At 36.9% G+C, this 24,846-nt stretch overlaps 1 protein-coding gene and 1 long non-coding RNA gene across 2 annotated transcripts in view; one reads left to right on the forward strand and one right to left on the reverse strand.

Moving 5' to 3' along the window:
- The window catches only part of NELL2 (neural EGFL like 2), a 392,904-nt gene extending 373,883 nt beyond the window's left edge, over positions 1–19,021 (forward strand). The window contains exons 17-20 of the mRNA XM_010595995.3: positions 3,360–3,553; positions 5,440–5,616; positions 7,132–7,356; positions 17,916–19,021. Of these exons, the coding sequence (XP_010594297.2) occupies positions 3,360–3,553; positions 5,440–5,616; positions 7,132–7,356; positions 17,916–17,966 (647 nt within the window). The 3' untranslated portion in view covers positions 17,967–19,021. The remainder of the gene's footprint in view (positions 1–3,359; positions 3,554–5,439; positions 5,617–7,131; positions 7,357–17,915) is intronic.
- Positions 1–24,846, reverse strand: part of LOC111752325 (uncharacterized) — a 104,496-nt gene that overhangs the window by 12,550 nt on the left and 67,100 nt on the right. The gene's annotated exons all lie outside the window — the stretch shown is intronic.

The following is a 24,846-nucleotide window of genomic DNA, read 5'->3' on the forward strand; positions in this document are numbered from 1 at the left end:
AAAATTCTAAACATCATTCTTGACCCCTCCCTCATCTTTGAAGCCAAGGGTTCAATTCGCTACCAGTTGCCGTTGAGTTGACTTCATTTATGGTGACTACATGGAAGTCAGATTAGAACTGTGCTCCACAGAGTTTTCAATGGCTGAAGTTTTGGAAGGAGATTACCAAGCCTTTTTTCCAAGGTGCCTCTCTGGAAGAACTCAAACAGCTAACAGTTTGTAATGATTCAGTTAGCAGCCAGGTACTTTGACCATTTGCACTACCCAGGGACTCCAGTGGTTCACTAAGTCATGTTAATTCTATCTTCTTTGTTTCTTTCTCTCCATCCCCACTGCTATCACCTAGTACAGCACAGTGCTTAAATGCTAGACTGGGAGTCTGACTTGAACCCCCATCTGGGCTCTATACCTTAATGGCCGTGTGACCTTGGGAATGTTATACAGTATTTCTGTGCCTTAGTTTACTGATATATAAAATGGGGGATAATAATTATACCTTCAAGAGTTGTGAGGATTAAATGAGTCATTTCACGAAAAGCACTTAGAATCTGGTACAAACCAAGCACTATGTGTTTGCTTTCATTATAAGATCATCTCTCACCTGGACTACAACCTATTAATTGGTCTTCTGGCCTCAAGTTTTAATGCACTCAAATTCCTTTTTCAAAATGAAGCCAAAGGAAATATTTTTAAATTGAAAATATGATTCAGATTTTTTCCCCCCTAAAATGGAATTTTATTGCCTTTATAAAAGTTCAAATATCTTATCATGGCCTTTATCTGGGCCCTGAGTACCTCTTCAGCTTCATGTCTAGCCCCTCTGCTCTCTCATTAGATAGTCCAACCATACCAAAACTTTTGTTCTCCTAACAGATCTGCATAGCTGTAAACTCTAGACCTTCAAACATGGCTTTTGTCTTTTACAATGCTGTTTTTGTCTACTCTTTGCTTGGCTAATTGATAATTGCTATACCTCGAGAAATGTATGGATAGAAGAAAGATCCAGAAAGAGTTACCAACGTGATAGGATGCAAGTGAAAAAATTTTATCAGGAAGAGGGAGTGAGCTGTGTCAAATCTTGCTGTTAGATCAAGTAAGATGAGGATTGTGAAACGATTGATGATTTTAGCAGCATTATTTCTTCAATCATCTCTCACTAGTTACCAATATTTTTAAAGTTGAAACTTTTACATAGCAGTATATACACTTTTATGTATGTTCAATTTGTGAATCTTATGTTACAATAAAACTCCATTTAAAAATGAATCCCAAAAGTCTGTACCAACAATCATTTGAGAAGAGGCCCTGCATTGTAAAACCCAGTGTAAATAACAAGCAGAAAAGGCAAGATGAGTTCAAGCTATTTCAAATCCCATTAGATAGCAAAAAGCCATAATTAGGCCATTATGATGTTTCTGCTTACACATTTCTCCAAGTACAGTAGGTACATGCCAACCATTATTATAGCAATTTTTAAAAATATTTATTTTTTAAATGGGATTTATTCAAGAACAGAGGTTCTCCTTATGACTGGAAATCTTCTCTTCTTTGTCTTCTGCAGCAAACCCAAGGACTCTGCCTTAGTAAGGAAAGAAAATGCACTCCATGGTAGCAAAGCTTTTATTTTTAAGTGTCAGGCAAAATGTAAATGGTTGTAAAAATCCAACAGTTGGCATTAATGGGATAATGTTCTAATAGTGAATATTGAAAAAGTGTGGAATAAGGGATATTGGTAAATTTTGTGGTCAAAGAGACCAAATAACTATAGTTAATGTTTTTTTCTGCTTACCATAATTCCTAATTATAAGAATATTTAACGGGAGACAAAGATTAACTCATCAAATATAGCATATTATTTCGAATAGACCAAATACAGGATGAATTTATAAAATTTTATTTCCATTCCCAAAACAGAGAAAATCTTCTCTGATCTGGAAGAAGTATGTACCTTAAAATTAAGAAAAAAAAAAAAATTATCCTCATGTTGACTAACATATTTTCTTTTTTGTCACAGCCCATAATTATAAACAGTATCAGCCTTGACCAATCAAGCTATAAGAAGGCTCACTGTAATTATAATAAAACACTTTCAGCCATTGTCTCATTTTACTAGTTTTCTTGAGATGGGAAGTAGTAAAAATCAAAGTAAAAAGAGAGAAAGTATATTATGTGGTTTATTTGATTGTTAAGAATGGATTTATGTCAGTCTTTAAGTATCTGAGAATTTAAGTATCATTAAGATTAATCTTGACTATTTCAAGCCTTCAGTTAATGTTAAAATCAAACCATTTAAGAAAGATTCTTATTTACTGAACTCTATCTTTTAGATCTTCAAGGAAAATCACTCTACAGTTTCCCTGGTTAAAGTTATCCGTTCTGCCTTCTCTCTAACCCACTTCTCCTGCTGTGGTTTAATTCTTTCTTTCTTGACCTTTACTAAGGGGAAACAGATGAAATGGGAAATAACTGCTTACTGCCACTCATACAATATCCCTGAAATGTATTTTGGCTTGTGACCTTTAAATTATGGGGATAAATAAAATGAATCATATCTCCTCTTATGGACTTGATCTATGGGTCGAGATATGTGTGCTTTTCATCTGTATGAAAATGCTTTAGGCTGTGATTGCCATGGAATAGGTGACGTCGGGTGAAGAATGGGCAGTTGCCAACTGAGTCAGGCAAGGGAAGAAATGATAACCTGAAATGGAAAAGTTAAGAAGTAGGTATTCTTCGTGAGAGAGATAGTAATCGCTGATGGTCACTTGGCCTTCTGTAGGTGAGGGGTGAGGTGTAAGGACCATGCGAAAATGAAGGGGAAACACCAAGGCAGAACACTGGAAAAACCTCACATGTGGTAGCGTGGCACTGAGGAATAGGGCTTGAAATTGAATGAAATGCCTCAGGGGTCCCATGACATTTAATCTCTCATTTAGAAAGGATTTTCTGTAAATGCCATCTTAACATTGGGGATGATTTCCTCCAATGAAACGTCGTAGGCAATTTTAGAATTTCCACTGCCCAGTCTTTTTGCTTGATAAATTGAGTCATATTCTTACTTTCCAAAAATAGAAGTTATTTCATAAAGCCTGATGGTATTTACAGAGATGTAATAGTTGAAATTCCAGCCAAGGTTTTCTGGCTTTTCAAATCAAACGTGATACTATTTTCCTGTGAAATCCCCAGATCATTAACATTACTTTAGTCCACATTTACTAGGAGCTGCGTGCTAGTGCCAGTGAGATGAAAATGGATTTGCAGTTGAATGCTTTATGTCAGGAGACAACTTGCCCTGACTGCCGTTGCTTGAAACTGAGCAGATTCTGAGAGCATTACATGCTGCTTTTTCTTGGCTGTAGATATCGATGAGTGTGGGACCGGAAGGCACAGCTGTGCCAATGATACCATTTGCTTTAACGTGGATGGTGGATATGATTGCCGGTGTCCTCATGGAAAGAATTGCACAGGGGACTGTATCCATGATGGGAAAATTAAGCACAATGGTCAGATCTGGGTGTTGGAAAATGACCGGTGCTCTGTGTGCTCATGTCAGGTTGGTATAAATACAAATTTTTCATCAGTTTTATTGAAGTGTAATTGGCATACATTTTAGGTGTACAGCTTGATGAATTTTGACAAATGTATAATCTGCTTGGTCATTAATATAAATAATTAATAGTCATTAAAATAACAGAACACTTCCATCAACCTAAAATATTATCTTGTGCCCTTTCTTAGTCCCATATCCCTAGCCCCAACCACTGCTTCCAGTCACTGTAGATTAGATTTGTGTTTTCTAGAGCCTCATATAAATGCAATCCTACAGTACATATTCTTTAGTGTCTGGCATTTTTCTCTGAACTTTATGCTTCTGAGATTCATTCATATTGTTTTATGTGTATATTATCAGTCCTTTTTGTTCCTGAATAGTAATTCATTATATGGATATACCACAGTGGGTTTAGCTCTTCACATGTTGATAAAATTTTATTAGTAACTACTCTAATGTTCTCATAGCCACTGTATCATACTGGGACGAATGCATGAATGAAGTCAGAATGGACATAAGACAAAAGATTGAAAAATATCTAAATGAGCTATATTTCAGTTTTAGGGAGGCATTCTAATATATCTTCCTCATTGATAATAGACACTTAAATTATAGTTAAGTGAATAATACTGTGCTCCAAGGATTCGGTTTTTATGAAACAAATTGATAGCAGTTTGTACAAAAACACAAGTTCTTAAAAATATTCCAGAATCTTAGCAAGACATAAAACTTATCAAATAGCTACCCAAATATAAACGTATGTACCCTCACACAAAACAAATTTAGTTAGAATTCAAATTACTATATAATTATATAAATACATGTATATTTATATACATGTTGTTGTTGTTGTTAGATGCCATGGAGTCAGTTCTGACTCATAGCAACGCTGTGAGCAACAGAACAACAAAACGGTCCTATGCCATCCTCAGAATCGTTGCTGTGTTTGAGCCCATTGTTGCAGCTACTGTGTCACTCCATCTCATTGAGGGTCTTCCTCTTTTTTGCTGACCCTCTACTTTACCAAGCATGATGTCCTTCTCCTGGGACTGATCTGTCCTGATAACATGTCAAAAGTACAGGAGACGAAGTCTCACCAACCTCACTTCTAAAGAACATTCTGGCTGTACTTTTCCCAAGACACATTTATTCTTTTTTTATATATATATGCATACAGTAAGACTCCCCCCACCCCTTATGTCATCCATGGTTTCACTTCCCGCTTTCTGCCATTTCAATTACCCAAGGTCAACTGTGATCTGAAAATGTTAAATGAGTAGTGTGATGAAATCTCACGGCCTCCTGTTCTGTCCTGCCTGGGGATCACATTCACATAACTTTTATTACAGTATATTGTTATAACTGTTCTATTTTATTATTAGTTATTGCCGTTAATCTCTTACTGTACCTAATTTATAAATTAAACTTTATTGTATATGTATGTATATATATGTATACGTATATATGTATATGTATATGTATGTATGTATAGGACAAAATAGTATATATAGGATTCGTACTTATCCATGGTTTCAGGCATCCACAGGAGTCTTAGAACGTATTCCCTGTGGATAAGGAGAGACTACTGTACATACATTTATATACACACAATGGCCATGCAATAAGTGACATTTTATACTGGCCATTTCTGGAGAATTTCTTCCTAACCCTGACCAGGTAATTTGAGGAATAGTGTGTGGAAAGGAAATTGAAAGTTCTCTGGCTTGTGTAATTTCTATGTGTCAATTATGAAGTGGAACTTTAAAGAAAATTAATTATATTGGGTAAACAGTGGGAGTTATCTCAACTTCCAAGTCAACATGTGATTAAGATGCTATATGATTTTTATATAATGAGAATTGGAGGCTTTTTTTTTTCTTCTCATACAGAGTGGATTTGTAACATGTCGACGGATGGTCTGTGACTGTGAAAATCCCACGGTTGATCTTTTTTGCTGCCCCGAATGTGACCCAAGGCTTAGCAGCCAGTGCCTGCATCAGAATGGGGAAACGTTGTACAACAGTGGCGATACCTGGGTCCAGAATTGCCAACAGTGTCGCTGCTTGGTAAGCTCAGCTATATGAAATAGAGAAAATTTTAGGTACAGAATCTAAATAGGAAAGCAACTTTGCCCTCTTCTCAGCCCCATACTCGATATCTTGCCATAGTGTTCGCAGTTACAAAAAGTGAGTCTGAGTCAGATTATGAGATGATGTTTATACAGTCAACACCCAAGAAGGACTAGATGTGGTACACACATTGTATATTCTTTCTCTGAGAGTGGTATCCCTTTCAGGACTATCTCCATAGCTCAAAGGAAGAAAAGCCTCTCCCAGCCTCCCCTGTCTCATCCAGTTTAGGCTTATTGAGAAACAATCATAGATATAACAGTGGCATTCATAGAAAAAGATAAAATAAAATAACATTTTTTTTCCAGATAGAATTTTTGCCAACTCATTTCTATCAATCATACTCAGACTTAAAAAAAAAAAAAAAAAAACCCTTCTTTTATCCTAAAGATTATTTTGGTCAATGCTGGTCTGGTCAGTACGCTCTTTTGCACATAATATGGATATGCAATAAATACTTGTTAGAATTGAATTTCTGTATATATTTATAAAACTTCTAGTAGAAATAACAGGCAGGTAAACAAGAAACTAAAAACTTGATGATAAAGAAAAACTCAGTTCTTTTTTCATTTGACCAAACTTCTTGTTTCTTTTTAGTGGTGTAAGTGAAAAGGAAAATTGGTCTATGTGTCTTTGTAACAGAAAGTTTCACAGAAGACGCTACTTTTAAAGTTATGGCTAGGTTCCTTTCTATTTGTGTGAGGATTTTTTTTTTTTAAGGCAATCCTCTTTTGTTGCTTCCATTTTATACTTTCAACCCAAAAATCAATTGAAAGAGCAAGGTCAGTTTTCGTGCCTGAAGGCTACTTTCATCTCCAAAACCATGAGATTCAGAATTATGAAGAAAATAGGAAACAGGTGGGAACTACATTAAAAAAAGATTCAATTCTCACAATTTTCCCACACAGAATAATAAAGACTGGAATCACTTTGTTTTTGTTTTTTCGAAGTCTTAACACTGAGAAATATATAAATGAACAAAGAAAAGTTCCTTTCACATTTTTAGTTTATTTACTTGTAAATGGGCATACCTTTATGTAGAAGGGAATAAATAAGAAGTTAGGGGGAGAAAGATCAAAAGAATGAAAAAGGTATCCCATAAAAGTTAAATAAAAACCTCTTGCATATGAAATGTCTCCTTTGTCATTGGAAAGACGGGGCATACACATGTTATTGCTTTAAGAGAAATGGTTTTTGCTTTTTTTTCTTTTTATTATTGCTATTCTTGTTGAATTGTTAATGGCATTTCTAAAATCTAGCTGCAATATAGATCTCATCACTCTGATAGGGCTTCTGTAGATTCCGTGCAAGATTTATGGCTTCAAAGGCCTGAGTATAAATATCAATCAAATAAATTGAGTATTGAGTAAACACTGTTCCCTTCCTCCCTCCCTTCATCTTTCATTCCCTCCCTTCCTCTCCCTCTGCTCTGCATGTCTGTTCTCCTTATAGCAAGGGGAAGTTGACTGTTGGCCGCTGCCTTGCCCAGAGGTGGAGTGTGAATTCAGCGTCCTCCCAGAGAATGAGTGCTGCTCACACTGTGTCACTGACCCTTGCCAGGCAGACACTATCCGCAATGACATCACCAAAACTTGCCTGGATGAGATGAATGTGGTTCGCTTCACTGGATCCTCTTGGATCAAACATGGCACTGAGTGTACTCTCTGCCAGTGCAAGGTAAAGCCCATTAAATTCCAGTAACAAGCTCTTTGCCAGCTGCTTCCAAGGCTCATCAACATTAATGTACTTAACCTGGGCAGTGGAAAGCTTTTTTTTTTTTCTATTTATTGTTCAAACGGGTAGGAGTGCCACTCAGCTTTATTAGTATCAAGGCAGACTGTCATATGTATGGTCTGTTCAAGGAGAGGAAGGGGGCATGGCCAGAAAACAGAATGATGCGTTATTTATATCACTAAGATAAAGACAGCTTACTGAAATTGCCCTGGAGTATCTAACAGTACACATCTACAAAGAACTACAACAGTGTTCATGTTTCTTCTTTCATGATGGAAGACAATATTATTTTATTGATTTCTATCTGGCTCTTTTATGAGGTCTGTAAGATATATCAATGAAGTAGATATATTACATTTTCCAAAGTGGAAATCAATGTGGCAAAAAATGGGCATATTTCTGGTTTATTGTGGTCAATTACACTGAGTTGAAAAATGAAAGATGTATTATGTACTACATTTTATTACTACAGCTGGAAAAAAATCATTATAAAGATTTTATGTTTATTCTCAAAGAAGAATAGAGCATTGTACCTTTTACATCAATCAGAAAAAATACAAATAATGTAGACAGAATATATAGAGTTCATAGATAGCAACAAAGTTGAAAGCATTGTTCTTATGGAAATTTGATTTAGTGCCCACTGTCCTTCATAGTCACAATTTTGGAATCACCACTGAAATAAATAATTTGGAAGGCTTAACAAAAACAATAAGAAATGCAGAGATGTCACATTTTATCAATAGCACAACCAGATATCTATAACTGTTTGGTTTTTTGAATGAGCATTTCCATTTTATTTTATTTTTTCAATAGAGCAATTTAATTCAGATTCACACAGTACAGATTCTTACTAGAGTGGCCTGAGGTAACAGGACAAATAAATATAAAATGATTTGAGACATCATTTTTATCTATTTCAAACAAAATTTTCTAGCCCTTCCAATCAATGCAATTTGTCAATCAGGCAAAGCATTTTGAGGGACATTTATTGCTCTTTCTGAAAGTGTGTTAGCAAATATAAAAGTTACTACTACTAATAAAGGTTACCAATAATGTATATACAATGTTCCTTTAATACATATTTAATATGAGTTCACTTAATGGTACATATCTCCAAATGTCAGCATTAATGAGCAAAAGAGAATCCTGACAGTTAATTACCAAATAGAGTTGAGTTCCCTTACACCTTTTATCCAAGTGTTCTGATATGTGAAAACAAAAATATATACCAGCTCATGGTATGAAAACAATACCAAATATAGCTCAGACAGGTACTTCTGTTAAGAAAAATGCATTCAATAATAGACAGAAAAATATAAGCATGTTTTCTGGGATAAAGAGCAACTCTTAGAATCTTTTGGCTCTTGGTAGGAATATATTCCAGAAAGTATATTTTGACATTAAGTCATTTCTTGTCAGAGAAGTGCTGATTCTCAGAAGTTGCTCTATGATGCAATTTCCCTTTTTCCTCTGATTAAATATGAGTTATAAGAATATGCTCAGGTTTATCCAGTTTATCCCAAATACTCATTTTTTTTGATTATATTCATTTTGTGTTATTTTTAAAATAAAATTTATTTTTGTAAAACAGGCTCCAGATATTGCTTTGGAGGTGACCAGTCTTCACAGTTTGGTGCTTTCAGAGGACTATTTTTTAAGTTACTGTCTCCTCATCTTACACCCCTCTGAGTTATTTGTTTTAGTCAATAAATATAAGTTGTGCAGGGTATTGTGATAGGTACCAGGGGCACAATGATAAACAAAAACAGTCCTTCCTGGAAGTTATTGTCTAGCAGCTTATTGTCTAGAGCCATGCTGTCCACTATGGTAGTGAGTAACCACATGTAGTTGTTTACATTTAAATTAATTAAAATTAAAAATTCGATTCCTCAGTCACATTAGCCCTGTTTCAAGTGTTCAATCGCCAAATGTTGCTAATGGCTATCATATTGGGCAGCACAGGTAGAGAACATCCCCATTCACTGCAGAATGCTGTTTTGGACAGCCGTGGTCTAGAGGTCAGGAATGCAGCCTCTGGAGTCAGAGAGCCTGAATTTGAAGGCTGGTTCAACCATAACTAACTGTGAGACCTCAGGGAGTGTTCCTCAATCTCTGTGACTCAGTTTGATCACCTGAAAAATGGGAATAACAGTACCTACCTGGGAATAGAACTTACTTTAGAAAATTGCTATATAAGAATTAAGTGACTATGGAAATTAATATGGTGCCTCCTTAAAAATCTAGAAATACTATACAATCTAGCAATCCCACTCCTAGGAATGTATCCTAGAGAAATAAGAGCCATCACAAGAATAGACATGCACACCCATGTTCATTGCAGCATTATTCACAATGGCAAAAAAAATGGAAACAACCTAAGTGCCCACCAACAAATGGCTAAACAAATTATGGTACATACACACGATGAAATACTGCGCAATGATAAAGAACAATGATGAATTTGTGAAACATCTCACAACATAGATGAATCTGGAGGGCATTATGTTGAGCGAAATAAGTCAATCACAAAAGGACAAATATTGTATGAGACCACTATTTTAAAAATCAAGAAAAGGTTTCCACAGAAAAAAACACCATCTTTGATGGTTACGAGGGAGGGGAAGGATGGAGAGAGGAAATCACTAACTAGATAGTAGGCAAGTGTTAACTTCGGTGAAGGGAAAGACAATATACAATATAGGATAAGTCAGCACAGCTTGACCAAGGCAAAGTCATAGAAGCTTCCTAGACACATCCAAACATCTTGAGGGACTAGGTTACTGGAGTGAGGGCTGGAGACCATGGTCTCAGGACATCTAGGTCAATTGGCATAACATATTTCAAAAAGAAATGTTCTGCATCCTACTCTGGTGAGTAGCGTCTAGGGTTTTAGAAACTTTTGAGTGGCTACCTAAGATTCATCTATTTGTCTCATCACATTTGGAGCAAAGGAGAATGAAGAAAGCCAAAGACACAAGGAAAATATTGGTCCAAAGGACTAATGGACCACGCAAACTACAGACTTCATCAGCTTGAGCCCAGAACTAGATGGTGCCCAGCTACCACCACCCACGGCTCTGACAGAGATCACAATAGAGAGTCCTGGACAGAGCAGGAGAAAAATGTAGAACAAAATTCAAATTCACAAAAAAAACCAGACTTACTGGTCTGACAGATACTGAAGGAACCCCCAAGTCTATGGCCCCTGGATACCCTGCTAACTCAGAACTGAAGCCACTCCCAAAGTCCACCTTTCAGCCAAAGATTAGACAGGCCTATAAAACAAACAGTAGCACATTTGATGAATGTGCTTCTTAGTTCAGGCAAGTATATGAGACCAAATGGGCAACAACTGCCCAAAAGCGAAGATGAGAAGGCAGGAAGAGACAGGAAAACTGGAAGAATGGTCACAGGGAACCGAGATGTAAAGGGAAAGGGGGAAATTGCTGACACATTGCAGGGGTTCAACAATTGTCACAATTGAAATTTTAAAATCTATTTTATATTTCAATAAAACCTTTCAATTTTCTTAAAAAGAATTATGTGAAATGATATATACGAAAATTTTCATACTATGCCCAGTACATTCATACTCAATAACTGCTGGCCATTGTTATTGTTGGTGGTTGGGAAAGTAGACATTAATAAAGTAGTGACACAGATAAAGACAACATTAAAAACTGTGATGAAGGAAAAGTACACTGAACTAAGAGGTCATACAACATGTGAATCTGTACTTCCTGAGGAAATGACATTGTAAGTGAAATCTGAGGAATAGGAATTAGTTGGGTAAAACAGGGTAAGATTTTTCCTTCCATTTTTAAATGCTTCAAGTTTAATTTGCTTAGGTCAAAAAAACACATGCTTCCTCCACTCAGAAGTTAAACTCTTGAGTCAAAAGTAATAAAAGCCTTTTGGAAATCTAATAGAGAATCACCCTTATGACTGGCAAGAGTGCTTTTAGGCAATTATACTTTGGGCTCCTAATAACAGAGAAGGATGTGTCCAACTGAGAAATGAGGAGGAGGCAGGGAGACTAAGGGTCCTTTCATTTAATAAATTATCACTGAGCAGGAAACTTCAAGAATTGGACACCAATGGACCACTTATAACTCCTATGGAGACTCTAGACGTAATTCTGAAATAACTGAGGTATGGAAAAATTGGAGTTTTTTCAGGATGAAGTTTCTGACTTCCCTAAATGTTTCATTCATCTATCAAAAACTGGGAAAGTTCGAGCGGCCATCTAAGATGCATCCATTGGCCCCAACCCACTTGGAGCAAAGGAGAATGAAGAGCACCAAAGACACAAGGAAAATATTAGCCCAAGAGACAAAAGGGCCCCCATAAACCAGAGACTCCATCAGCCTGAGACCAGAAGAACTAGATGGTGCCTGTCTACCACCGATGACTGCCCCGACAGGGAACACAACAGAGAGTCCCTGAGGGAACAAGAGAAAAGTATAGAGCAGAGCTCAAATTCATGTAAAAAGACCAGACTTAATGGTCTGACTGAGACTGGAGGGACCCCCAAAGCCATGGCCTCTGGATGCCCTGTTAACCCAAAACTAAAACCATTCCCAAAGCCCACTCTTCAGACAAAGATTAGACTGGGCTATAAGACATAAAATAATACTCGTGAAGAGTGTGCTTCTTAGTTCAAGAAGATACATGAGACCAAATGGGCAGCTCCTATCTGGAGGCAGGATGAGAAGACAGGAAGAGACAGGATTCTCTGGTTGGATGAACATGGGAAACCCGGGGTGGAAAGCGGGAATGTGCTGTCACATTATAGGGATTGCAACTTCTGTCACATAACAAAATGTGTATAAATTTTTGTATGAGCAATTAACTTGAACTGTGATCTTTCACCTAAAGTACAATAAAAAAGGAGAAACTGGGAAAGTTGAAGTGAAAGTAGATATCTGTACTGACATTAGAATGGATGACTTAAGAAATGGAAACAAATATCCGATGTATAAACCCATTGCCGTCGAGTCAATTCCAACTGATAGTAACACTATAGAACAGAATAAAACAGCCCCATATGTTTCCAAGCAGCAGCTAGTGGTTTGAACTGCTGACCTTTTGGCTAGCAGTTGTAGCTCTTAACCACTGCACTACCGGGGCTCCTCCCCATATATATAAAAAAAAAAAACATATATAGGCACCATTATAATAATGAAGAATTTGGTGTATGATCAAGGGAGCTTTGTGAATCAATGCTGGAGAAAAGGGTTATTCCATATATGTTAGAATTGCTGAACAACGGTTTTGGAGAAAATAATTTTAGATACCATTATGTTGTATATGAAATTAAATTCCACATGGACAAAGTGTTAAAAATAGATCAAAACAAAGAAAATATAATCAAATATTTATCAAAATTATAGAAAAGCAATAACTTCTTTAAGCTTAGAAAGGATAGACCTCAAAGAAAAAGTTAGAGCCTCTATAGACAAGCAAAATGAAAATTCACCACTAGAGACAGGACAAATATTAGCAACAGATATGACTTCTTTGCTAGAGTAAAAGCATGAAAATTAATAAGAAAAATACTTGTTTCCCCATACATATATCAGCAAAGGATGAATAAACAATTCACTAAAAAAGTACTATTAAAATAAAAGAGAAATATATTCAACCTTTAAGTAGTTGAAACTGAAATGTAAAGTAGCTTAATAAATCATTATTTTCACATGCTACAATAAAAAAGGTTTCATGGTAATTTCCAATTTTGATAGAGATGTGCTGTTACTGCCATTGAAAATACTTGTCAACAGTTACCCCCCCCAACATGCCACACACACAGATATCTTTTGTCCCCTTACTCCAGGTCTAAGAATCTAATGTAAAGAAATAATCTAAAACATGTAGTAAGTTAAGTGCATGGCAATATTCATTTCAACATTATTTATAATGCAAAATCAAGGATGAAACAAATGTCCAATAATAGAAAAATGGTTTAATTATGGTGACTCTATAGGATAGAATATTATATATTGAAGTCATTTATCATGTTGTTTTATATTATCACTATATATAATGATATACTATTACATTATATTATAATATTATACTATTAGTCATTAAAATGATAATGCTTATAATAAAAATTAAAATAAAATATGATATATAAATGTGTATGTACTTTGATTATAAGAAGGTTGAAAATATTAAAATGGACTTTAAGAAAACATACTAAAATATTAATAGTAGCAGGATTTTTTAAGTACTATATATAAAAAATAAAATAAAATAATTTTTTATTTTTTTTTATATATTAATGAAAATTTAAAGTTGACTGTCTTAACTTTGGAGGTTAGCATTTTTATGGAAAGAGTGACAGTGATTTCTTTAAAAATGGAACCAGAAATAACAGGGTCATAAGCAAGGAATACACAGCGTTATTATAACAAAAAGAATTGGTCGACCTTCAGTCATTTCAGGAGGTAACATATGAGTGGGAACCAATGGTACTGAAGGAAGAAGTTCAAGCTGTAGTGAAGGCATTGGTGAAAAACAAGGCTCCGAACTGATGGAATACGGACTGAGATGTTTCAACAGATGGACACAGCAATGGAAGGGCTCACTCATATATGCAAGAAATTGGAAGACAGCTACCTGGCCAACTGACTGGAAGAGATCCATATTTACGCTTATTCTCAAGAAACGTGATCCAACCAAATGCGGTAATTATCAAACAATATCATTAATATCACATGCAAGCAAAATTTTGCTGAAGATCATTCAAAAGTGGCTGCAGCAGTATATCAACAGGGAACTGCCAGAAATTCAAGCCAGACTTAAAAGAGAACATGGAACCAGGGATATCATTGCTGATGTCAGATGAATCCTGGCTGAAAGCAGAGAATACCAGAAGTTTACCTGTGTTTTACTGGCTATGCTAAGGCATTCGACTGTGTGAATCATACCAAATTATGTATACATATTGTGGAGAATGGGAATTCCAGAACACTTAATTGTGCTCATGAGTAATCTGCACATGGATCCAAAGGCATTCATTGGAACAGAACAAGGGGATATGGCATGGTTTAAAGTCAGGAAAGGTGTGTGTCAGGGTTGTATCCTTTCACCATATTTATTCAATCTGTATGCTGAGCAAATAGTCCGAGAAGCTGGATTATGTGAAAAAGAATAGGGCATCAAAATCAGAGGAAGACTCATTAACAACCTGTGTTATGCAGATGACACGAACTTGCTTGCTGAAAGTGAAGAGGACTTGAAGCCCTTACTGATGAAGATCAAAGACCACAGCCTTCAGTATGGATTACACCTCAACATAAAACGAAAATCCTCACAACTGGACCAATAAGCAACATCACGATAAAGGGAGAAAAAATTGAGGTTTTCAAGGATTTCATTTTACTTGGATCCACAATCAACACCTGTGGAAGCAGTAATCAAGAAATCAAACAATGGATTGCATTGGGCAAATCTGCCACAAAAGACCTCTTTAAAGTGTTGAAAAGCAAGGATGTTACCTTGAGGACTAAAGTGCACCTGACCGAAGCCATGGTGTTTTCAATCGCCTCATATGTATGCAAAAGCTGGGCAATGAATAAGGAAGACCAGAAATCAAAGCCTTTGAATTGTGGTGTTGGCGAAGAATATTAAATATACCATAGACTGCCAAAAGAACAAACAAACCTGTCCTGGAAGAAATACAATCAGAATGCTCTTTAGATGCAAGGATTTCAAGACTACATCTCACATACTTTGGACACGTTATCAGGAGGGATCAGTCCCTGGAGAAGAATATTATGCTTGGTAAACTAGAAGGTCAGCAAAAAAGAGGAAGACCCTCAATGCGATGGATTGACACAGTGGCTGCAACAGTGGGCTCAAGCATAGCAACCATTGTGAGGATGGCCCAGGACCAAGCAGTGGTTTGTTTGGTTGTGCATAGGGTCTCTGTGAGTCAGAACTGACTGGACAGCACCTAACAACAATAACAATAAGGAAACATATTGTAACTGTTACTATATAAAAATAATTAGTTTTGACAGGAGGTGGTTACTATTTCTAGTAGACTAAGTTTCAATGGGTCAGTTTTTATTTTTATATTTATATACAGTGATGTTCACAGTTATTAAGTGTATAATTTGATGAGTTTGATAAATCAAAATATAGAATATTTCCCACACTCTAAAGAATACCTTTGTGTCCCCTTCCATTTGGTTCCTACTCCCCATAGGCCACCTCTATTTGTATTTCATCATAATAGATTAATTTTGCCTATTGTAAAAGTTCATGTAAGTGGACACATACAATATGTCCTCTTTTATGTCTGGCTTCTTTGATTCAGGAGGCCTGGTGGCACAATGGTTCAGAGCTCGGCTGCTAACCAAAAGGTCAGCAGTTTGAGTCCACCAGTCGCTCCTTGGAAACCCTACAGGGTAGTTCTACTCTGTCTTATAGGGTTGCTATGAGTCAGAATCAACTCAACTGCAAAGGCTTTTGATTTTTCTTTGATTCATCATAATGTTTTTGACATTTTTCCTTTTTTGAGGTTATCAGTAGTTTGTGATTCTTTTATTGCCAAGTCAAATTCCATTGCATGGAAATATCACAATTTATCCCTTTACCTGGTGATGGACATTTGGGTCATTTTTAGGTAAAGTTGGTTGACATGTTTTCAATTATTGCATCCCTTACTAATTTTTGTGTGCTTGCTAATATGAATTACTGAGTTAGGGATATTAAAATTTTTGGTGATGATTGTGGGCTTACAATTTCTTACTTTTGTTTGTTCCATCAGTTTTTGTTTTATATAATTTGAAGTTCTGTTGTTAGGGGAACATTTTATGGAGTTAAGGGATTAGGAAGGACCATGTTAACCAAGTATGGTCAGAAAACCTCTGCCTCTGAACATGATGACAAAGCTTGAAAATGCACAAGAGAGCTGAGAGATGATTCTGTAAGAATTAAAAAGAAAAAAACAGTCTGCTTGATCAAAATTTACAAAGGAAGAGGATTAGATTAAGTTGATAATATTGTTCTATTGTTCTTGGATATAGACTGACTTTTCCTTTATTTAGTGTGCTTCAACTCAGGCTACACATATTTTAAAGTTTTATCTTATTATAACAACAAAGACACATTTGATTCTATCATACTAAAATATAATACATTTTCAAATCATCTAAAGTCAATTTTCCGAGAGAAAATATAGAAGATAAATTTCAGAGTCAGACTAACCTGAATTTTAATCCCAGCTCTACCATCTGTTACCTGTATGATTTTGGACATGACATTGAAGCTTTCTGATCAGTTTCTGAATCTAAAAGGTACTATTAATAATAGCAATCCCACTGGGAATGCTGTGAGGTTGAAATGAGATAATGTACTTAAAGTGCCTGGCGAAGTGTCTACACAGAGTATACACTCCAGAAGCGGAAGGATATTATCATTATGCTTGTAATATCATTGTGATGTATTAACACTATCATTATAATTAGCTAGTTGAGGAAAGTGAGAGTACAAGGAATCAAAAGAATAGGAAATGAGTTTTTTTTCTTCTTGTTAAGACACTATTATTTTAGTACTTTTGTATAAAAAATGAATTATGAGCCCTTCCCTGCTTGTTTCTCCTACTTCATATCATACACTGTTCTCTTCACCAACTTCAAATCCTCACTCAGGCCTTTTTTAAGTTTCTTAACTACACGATTATTTTCTCACCTCAAACCCTTTACTCAAGCTATTCCTTGTGCTTTTGGCCTCCCTCTTCACGTGGCTGTCTTATTTTCCTTCAGGTCTTGGTTTAAATATAACCTCCACAGAGAAAGGGACCCTGGTCTCCCTGTCTAAGTAGCCAGTCTTTTATTAATCTTATTATAGCACCCAGTTTGTTTCCTTTCTAGCACTTTTCACAATTTGTGATTATGTGTTTGTTTGGAACTTCTAGTTTTCTCCCCCAATAAATGGTAAGTCTTATTTTTTTTCTTATGAAGCCAGTGATCACTTTGCTTTATACATCTATGTATCTAGTGTTCAATATATTCAATAAATATTTTGCAAATGAATAAATACATTCAAACGTGAGAAAGCCAGAACCTGTGTAAGGTGGAAACCTGTCAGAGAAGGAAAATTCAAATTTTTTTCACTAAAGTGAGCAATAGAAAAGTGGAAAGATTGCATCCTGTCAAAGGTGCAAAATTTTTGAGAACCAGGAAAACAAGGTAGTCTGGTCGAGTTCCAGCTCACACAGGTTTCACTGCAAAAGAACAAATGTGAAACAAGAGGATGCCATGTGGGTAACTAAAGCCAGCCTGTGATTTGCCACAAATAACTCGGCATAATAATCGGTTCTGTCATAGCAGAGACGTGAAAAGTGATCGCACCATTCATCATTTTGGGTTTCAGAAGTAGATAACAAACTTTACAGATACGGCAGTGTTCACCAATCAATCAGCGTGAGCATTTACCAATGTCGTTAAAAATTCATACCCCTCTTCTTACTTTTTTTTCTCCAGAATGGCCACATCTGTTGCTCAGTGGATCCACAGTGCCTTCAGGAACTGTGAAGTTAACTGTCTCATGGGAGATTTCTGGTTAAAACAATGTTCTTTCATTAAAAAGACCAAAAAAAAAGTTAAAACTTAAATTGGATGAATTGTGGGCAGCTAAGTGCAGCTTTGTTAATAGCTGACTGAACTTTCAATTATGAAATTTGTGGAGCTTGAGAAAATCACAAAAGGAAAATTCTCGAGGCAAAACGAGACCACTGTTCTGCCTCTCCTGGGCCTGACATCACCGTGTAAAAGAATGAGTGTGGAACACACACAATGGCATCGTGACCCCTGGATGTAAACCCGAGCCCATTGGATCTCAGAAAACCTCTAGCTTCACTGGTGCAGAAAATTTTACTCTAGATCAGAATCGTCACCATTAGTTAGGCTCCTCACTGCAAACAAACAAACAGACAAAACAAACCCCATAAGGCAGTGAATGAATTATATTTTCCGAAGCAAAGCAAAGACGCTGTAACATGTTATGTATAGTACACACTCTGAAAAGAAATCTGAAACAAGTTATTGTAACGATAAAAAATAATACACAGGCATGGTTACTTAATATTTTCTAACAGGAAAAGTCATCCCTATTTCCTTGTTTTACTGCACTTGATATTATTTGGTTGAATTTGTTCAGTATAAGCTCGTTCTTGTGCAAAATTAAATATTTCTCTTACCTTATAACACTTGTGAGTCTTTGTGTCTCTTGTGTAATGTGTTCATCTTTTCCACAGGTGGTTCGACATGCCAATTGCCTTCCACTCCTTTATACTTAAAACTTCAGATCCTCTCTCTCCTTTTCTACATCCTAGGGGCTGACCTGTATAGACTACTAATGGGTTCCCTTGCTGTCTGGATTCTGGTTTGGTTTGGCCAATGAGGAAAACTGACAGGATACCTGGAGGAGGTGACGTTCAAGTCATTCATGCCTTGCCAGGTCACTAACGTGGTTGGCTATGTCACCTTACCGAGGACTGCATCTCTTGATGGGTGGTCCTCTCTGTACAGCGGCCCTCTATAGGTTCTGGCGTAGGAGCAGTAACAGCTCTGGCTGTTCTGTCTTTGGGAGGTACCTGCACCATTTCTTGTTAGCTTCCTGAGCTCCAGTCACATCTTTATAAATAGTCCATTTGTCAAACTCTTTAATTAGCCAGCTTGAGTAGGCCATCTGTTTCCTGCCAGGACTCTGACTGATAGGCGTATAGGGAAGGAGCGTGTGAGGGTTGGGAATCACTTCAAGAGTTGATCCTTCACATCTCTATTTTTTTGTTTTACCAGAGTATAAAGAGCCCCAGTGTTAGAAGGGATTATGATATTACATGTTAAATTTTTGGTGCACCAGAATCTTAGAAGAAAAAAAAAAAGACAAGCCGATGCCCAATAAAGGCAGTTAATCCAATGTTTTCCTATTCTTATGTTTTGCACTCAAGTGAAAAGAAGATGCATATATTGTCAAATTATATTTATAATGCTGTGTAGAGGCATTTTTCTTTAAAGAAAATAAAAACTGAAATGGATAGCCGAGAACTACCACAAGCTACAGAAATGGTAAAGTGGTTTTTAACTATCCCGTCACCATTGCTATGGCAACAACCTAGTGCAAGCTGAGCTGAGCGATAATTTATAAATGTCGTACTCCTTTGGCATGTGTAGTATTTATTGAATGTGTAAATTTAAGTGTCTCTCTGTACACCCTGGATTCATCACAAACAATTTTTCTGCAGCCTCTTTATATTTGAAATTTCAGCAGGGCATGAGGTTTATTTTTATCAGCTATATTACTATGGTAAATAGCAATTTAGTCTCCAAGAGGATATCTGTTAATTTGAAGGCCTTTTTTTTCTTGTGATTTTTTTTTTTCTGACATTGATTTGGGATTTCACATTAAATCCTCCAAAAAATGTATTTTACTCATTCTTATGAGGAAAGGAGAGTCCCTGGGTGGCACAAACAGCTAAGCCCTCAACTACTAGTCAAAAGGTTGGTGGTTTGAACCCACCCAGAGGCTCTTGGGAAGACAGGCCTGGCAATCTGCTTCTGAAAGGTCACAGCCTTGAAAACCCAGTGGAGCAGTGCTGTGTACACACAGGATCACCATGAGTCAGAATAGACTCAACAGCAACTAACAAACAACAACCACAACTTGAGGACAGTAACAAATTTTAGACAGATCGTTTAGATACGGTATGCCATTTTGGAAGAAGAACCAAGAAGTTTGAAATTACATATTCCAAATCCTTTGTAGCTTTTTGTGAGGCCCTGAGTGTATTAGTAGCTTGCAGACCACTGCTGAACAAAACAAAATTCCTCTAATGTTGAACAGAAAAAAGGGAAAAAATAAGGCTCTTCTTCCAAGGACCATTAAAGCGATGAATGTGTTCAGATTGAGTCCCCCCCCCACCCAAGGTTTATCCTCAGGGGAACTACTGTTTTATCTGCCAGCAAGCAGTAATCAATTGTTTCTTAAGAACTTTGCTCCTTGAAGAAGAAGTGGCTAATGTGCTGTTTCTCATGCTGGCAATAATTGGCAAAATGCCATCCTTGAATTATGCCAATACTATGGGAAAGTGAGAACTAAGAAGCATGAATTTAATTTGAGCAAGCTTGTTTCATTTAAGTGCAGCCCTTGGTGGAAATGGTTTTTATTCCACTTCCTTTATTTTCCCTTTTCTGGACCCAAAGTGCATTTAAGTATGATTCTTTGGTCATTAATATATGGTAACCTGTATCATTTTTCTTCCTTTTCACCAGACTGCCATATTAGTTTTCCTCTTTGCCTTATATGCTGGTGAAGATAATCATGGGTTGTTCAATTACGTTGCAATGTCATGGAGCCCCTTTCATCCTCCCAACAACCTGGTTATCTATAGCCAATATAGAGACACCCTATAATTGCCATGATCAAAATAACAGTATATCAAAGCTCTAAGACAGCAGTCAATACCCTGAATGTTGGAGCAGCAGAAGTTATTCAGTTGAACGAAGCTGAAATTATATGTACTGAGTAAAAGATGAGCTTCAGTTGACTAAACATTATCTCATCTATCAAAGCTCCATGTTGTTAACTAGATAGCAGTTCCTCTGAAGGTCAGCAGATCCCACGCCTACACAGGTCCAGCCCTGTTGATCTAGCATGTAAGCACTGATGATATCAACTGGTTTTGGAGCAAGATTTTTTATTTTTTTGGGTGTAGAGCATTAATGGTATGATACTAAATTGATCTCAGAGAGGTGCCTGCCAACAGGATCCCTGAGGCACTAAGCAGATGCTTATGCTCTGTACACACTTTATTCATTGTGGCACCTGGATGCTGCCCATCTGCAGTGGCACTATTTCGGTGAAGTTTTCTTACTGTGGTCTGCTGACCTTTGATTATTGATGCACAGTTTTCAGCCCGAGAATTCAATATCTTCCATGAATGAATTGTCACCTCTTTGCAGAGTAATTGCCCTTACGTAATAGACCTCCAGGTAGAAAAGCAGGAATGCGTCTTGAGCCATAGTGGCTTGCATCTGTGGTGAAATATATTGGCAAAGAATAGAACCATTGGAGGAGTTTAGAATAGGCTAACCCAAGCTGCAGATTCTTGTGTACCCTCAGCCACAGACAACCCCCTCCCCCTGCCTTTTGCCTTTGTATTAGGATTAAATCATTGTCCTTAGAGATTGTTTGCATGGCAGATTCTGAATTTTCTTCTTTATTCTGAGTGACAGATGGCACGATACATTCCTGTCACCACCAAAATATTGTACTTAAAACTTGCTCCCCTGTTTATGTCCAGTTTTCAGTGCTTTAAAAAACTGGAATAAGAGTGTGACTATATGTAAAAGTAGAAACAATATCAATGAATTTACTTTTGAGTAACTTTTTTTCTTTCACAAAACCACAGCTATAAAGAGGGAAAAAAGAAAACTACAGAAAATGTAATCTTCTAAAAAATATATAAAGGATCCAGGAATATGTCTATCAATGAGAGACAAAAGATCTTATGGAAAAATATAAAACTATACTTAATAAATATTTTTTGAGGACACACTATAACAGCACAGTTCTAGGCCCCTTGTGAAGAAAACACACAAAGCCATTATTCTATTCTCATGGAGCTCACATCCTCATGGTGGAAGCAGAAAATAAACAGATAAAAGTAAATGTGATGTCAGGTGGTAATTACTGCTATGAAAAAAAAAAAGAAGCTGGGCTGGGGTAAAGTGATGTGGGCAGGAGAAATACTTTAGACACGTGGGCAGGCAAGTCCTATCTAAGATAAGGCTGCATTGGAACAGACACTTGAATGAAATGAGGGGGGAGCCGGCACATGCCTGGAGGAAGAGAAGTGCAGAGAGAACCCTGTGTACAGGTCTGAGCTGGAGCGTGCTTACCTGGGGCTCAGTGGAGTGAGTGAGCTGAAACTTAACAGAAGATGTGGTCAGAAAAGTGCCTGGTGACAAAGGTCTTCCTAGGCCATGGTTAGGGATTTGTAACTTATGCTGAGTCAGATGGGAGTCCTTAGAACATTTTGAGCCAGGCTGCAGCATGATCTGATTGACAGGTGGATCACTTGGGGCACTGTATGGAGAATAGGCAGGATCAGGAGGGAGTGGCAAGTGCAGAAGTAGGAGGAACATTACTACCGCAGGTGTTGTCACAAACAATGATAGGGGCTTGGAACAAGATGTTAACAGCAATAACAGTGAGGGTCAGAAGTGAGAACCAAAGGGATTCAATTTTTTAAAAGAGCCAGTTAAATGAAGAAACAGGCAGGAAGACTAAATATCATTAAAATGCCAATTCTCCCTGGTAGTTCTAATAAGAAAAAAAAAAAGCTCTTCTAAGGTGATTCTAAAATATAGGAAAGCAAATGGTCAAAAATATTTTGAAGAAGAATCATATTTGGGCACGGGGAGACTTAATCTGCCATATATCAAGAAGTTATAAAGTTATTGGAATTAAGAGTCTTTGCTGCAAGAATAAATATTTGGGAGATCAACATCTATGATCGAATCAAGGCCTCAGAAACCATCCCACGCACATATGGATACTTACTGTGTGACAGGAGTAACACTGAAGATGAATGGGGCTATGAAAATTAATTATGTGAGAGCAAAAACATAAAATTATATCCTTGTTTCACACAAAAGCAATTCCACATAGATTGAACACCTAAGTGTGAAAAGTAAAATAAATTCATGAGGAAAATTCAAGATATCTTTTAAAAACCTCAAAAAGCATGTATCTTAAAGTCATACTTAAGTTCTGCTATATGAAATTGATGAAAAGAAAAGTCACAGGCCCTAGTGAGATATTGATTGGCAATATATAATCACAAAGTGTTGGTAAACACACACAAAAAAAAACTAAAAGTAATGAGTACAAACATTCTATAGAAAAATGGGAAGAAGACAAAACAGGTATTTCATAAGATAAAACCCAAAAATGACCGATAAACGTTTCCCAATTTGCTTTGGCTCACGAAGAGTTGGATGAGTGTATATTAAAACCACAAAGGCAAAATTGAAAAATAAATTGACAAAATTAAAAAGTAGGATCACACCATTGTTGGTGAGGATATGAACCAGCAGGAATTTTTGCACACCAGTAGTGGGATTATAAACAGCCCTCGTGGCACAGTAGTTAAAGCACTTGACTATTAGGTGGAAAGTTGGTGGTTCGAACCCACCAGCTGGTCAGCGGCAGAAACATGTGGCAGTCTGCTTTTGTAAAGATTATAGCCTTGGAAACCCTATGGGGCAATTTTGCTCAGTCCTATAGGGTCACTATGAGTCACAGCTGACCCAATGGCAGTGGCTGTGGTGGGACTATACATTATACAATCCTCCAAACAATTCTGGAGGTAGTTTTGCAATATCTAAAGTTAAGAATGTACTCTCCACATGACCCAGTACGTATTCCTAAGGATAGGGATCCAGGGCTACACTGTGCAATACAATAGCCACTATCCATTTGTGGCTATTTTATTCTAAATTAAATTAAAATGCAGTCCAATTGCATGAGCCACGTTTCAAGAGCTCAGTAGCCACTGTGTGGTTAGTGGCTACCATCCTGGGCAGCACAATGAACGTTGCTATCGTTGCAAAAAGTTCTACTGAACAACAGCCATCTAGAGAAATTCTCATCCACATGTACAAGGAGGTGTATATTTTAATAGCAAAATATTAGAAACTACTTAAATGTCAATCAGTAGGAGCAATGACCAATAAAATGTGATATGTTTATAGTTTGGAATACTCTATGGCATTGGAAATGAGTAAGAACTGCATATAGCAACAGGGAAGAATCTCAAAGACAAAGTTTAGGAAAAAATCAAGATGCAGAAAAGTAGATGCATAGCACAACATTTATATAATTTTTTTTAAATGTACAAAACAATCTGTAGTGTGTAGGGATATATTTGTGAAAGTATAAATATTTTTAAATGCTTGGGGACGATAAACACCAAATTAGGATAGTGGTATTGAGCCAATCTAACCGCAAACCACCAGCCACCCACCCCCCCCCCAAAAAAAAACATTGCCGTTGAGCCAATTCAGACTCATAGCGACCCTGTAGGACAGAGTAGAACTGCCCCACAGGGTTTCCAAGGATCACCTGGTGGATTCAAACTGCCGATCTTTTGATTAACAGTGACGCTCTTAACCACTGTGCCTTCAAGGACTCCTATGTGAAAGCTAGACAGCCAAAAAGGAAGACTAAAGAACTGACACATTTGAATTGTGGTGTTGGTGAAGAATATTGAATATAGCATGGACTGCCAGAAGAACAAACAAGTCTGTCTTGGAGGAGGTACAGCCGGCATGCTATTTAGCAGCAGGGATGGCCAGGCTTCATCCCTCTTATTTTGGACACGTCATTAGGAGGGACCAATTGCTGGGG

The sequence above is a fragment of the Loxodonta africana genome, chromosome 4, assembly GCF_030014295.1.
Source record: "Loxodonta africana isolate mLoxAfr1 chromosome 4, mLoxAfr1.hap2, whole genome shotgun sequence".
Classification (NCBI taxonomy): Eukaryota; Metazoa; Chordata; class Mammalia; order Proboscidea; family Elephantidae; genus Loxodonta; species Loxodonta africana.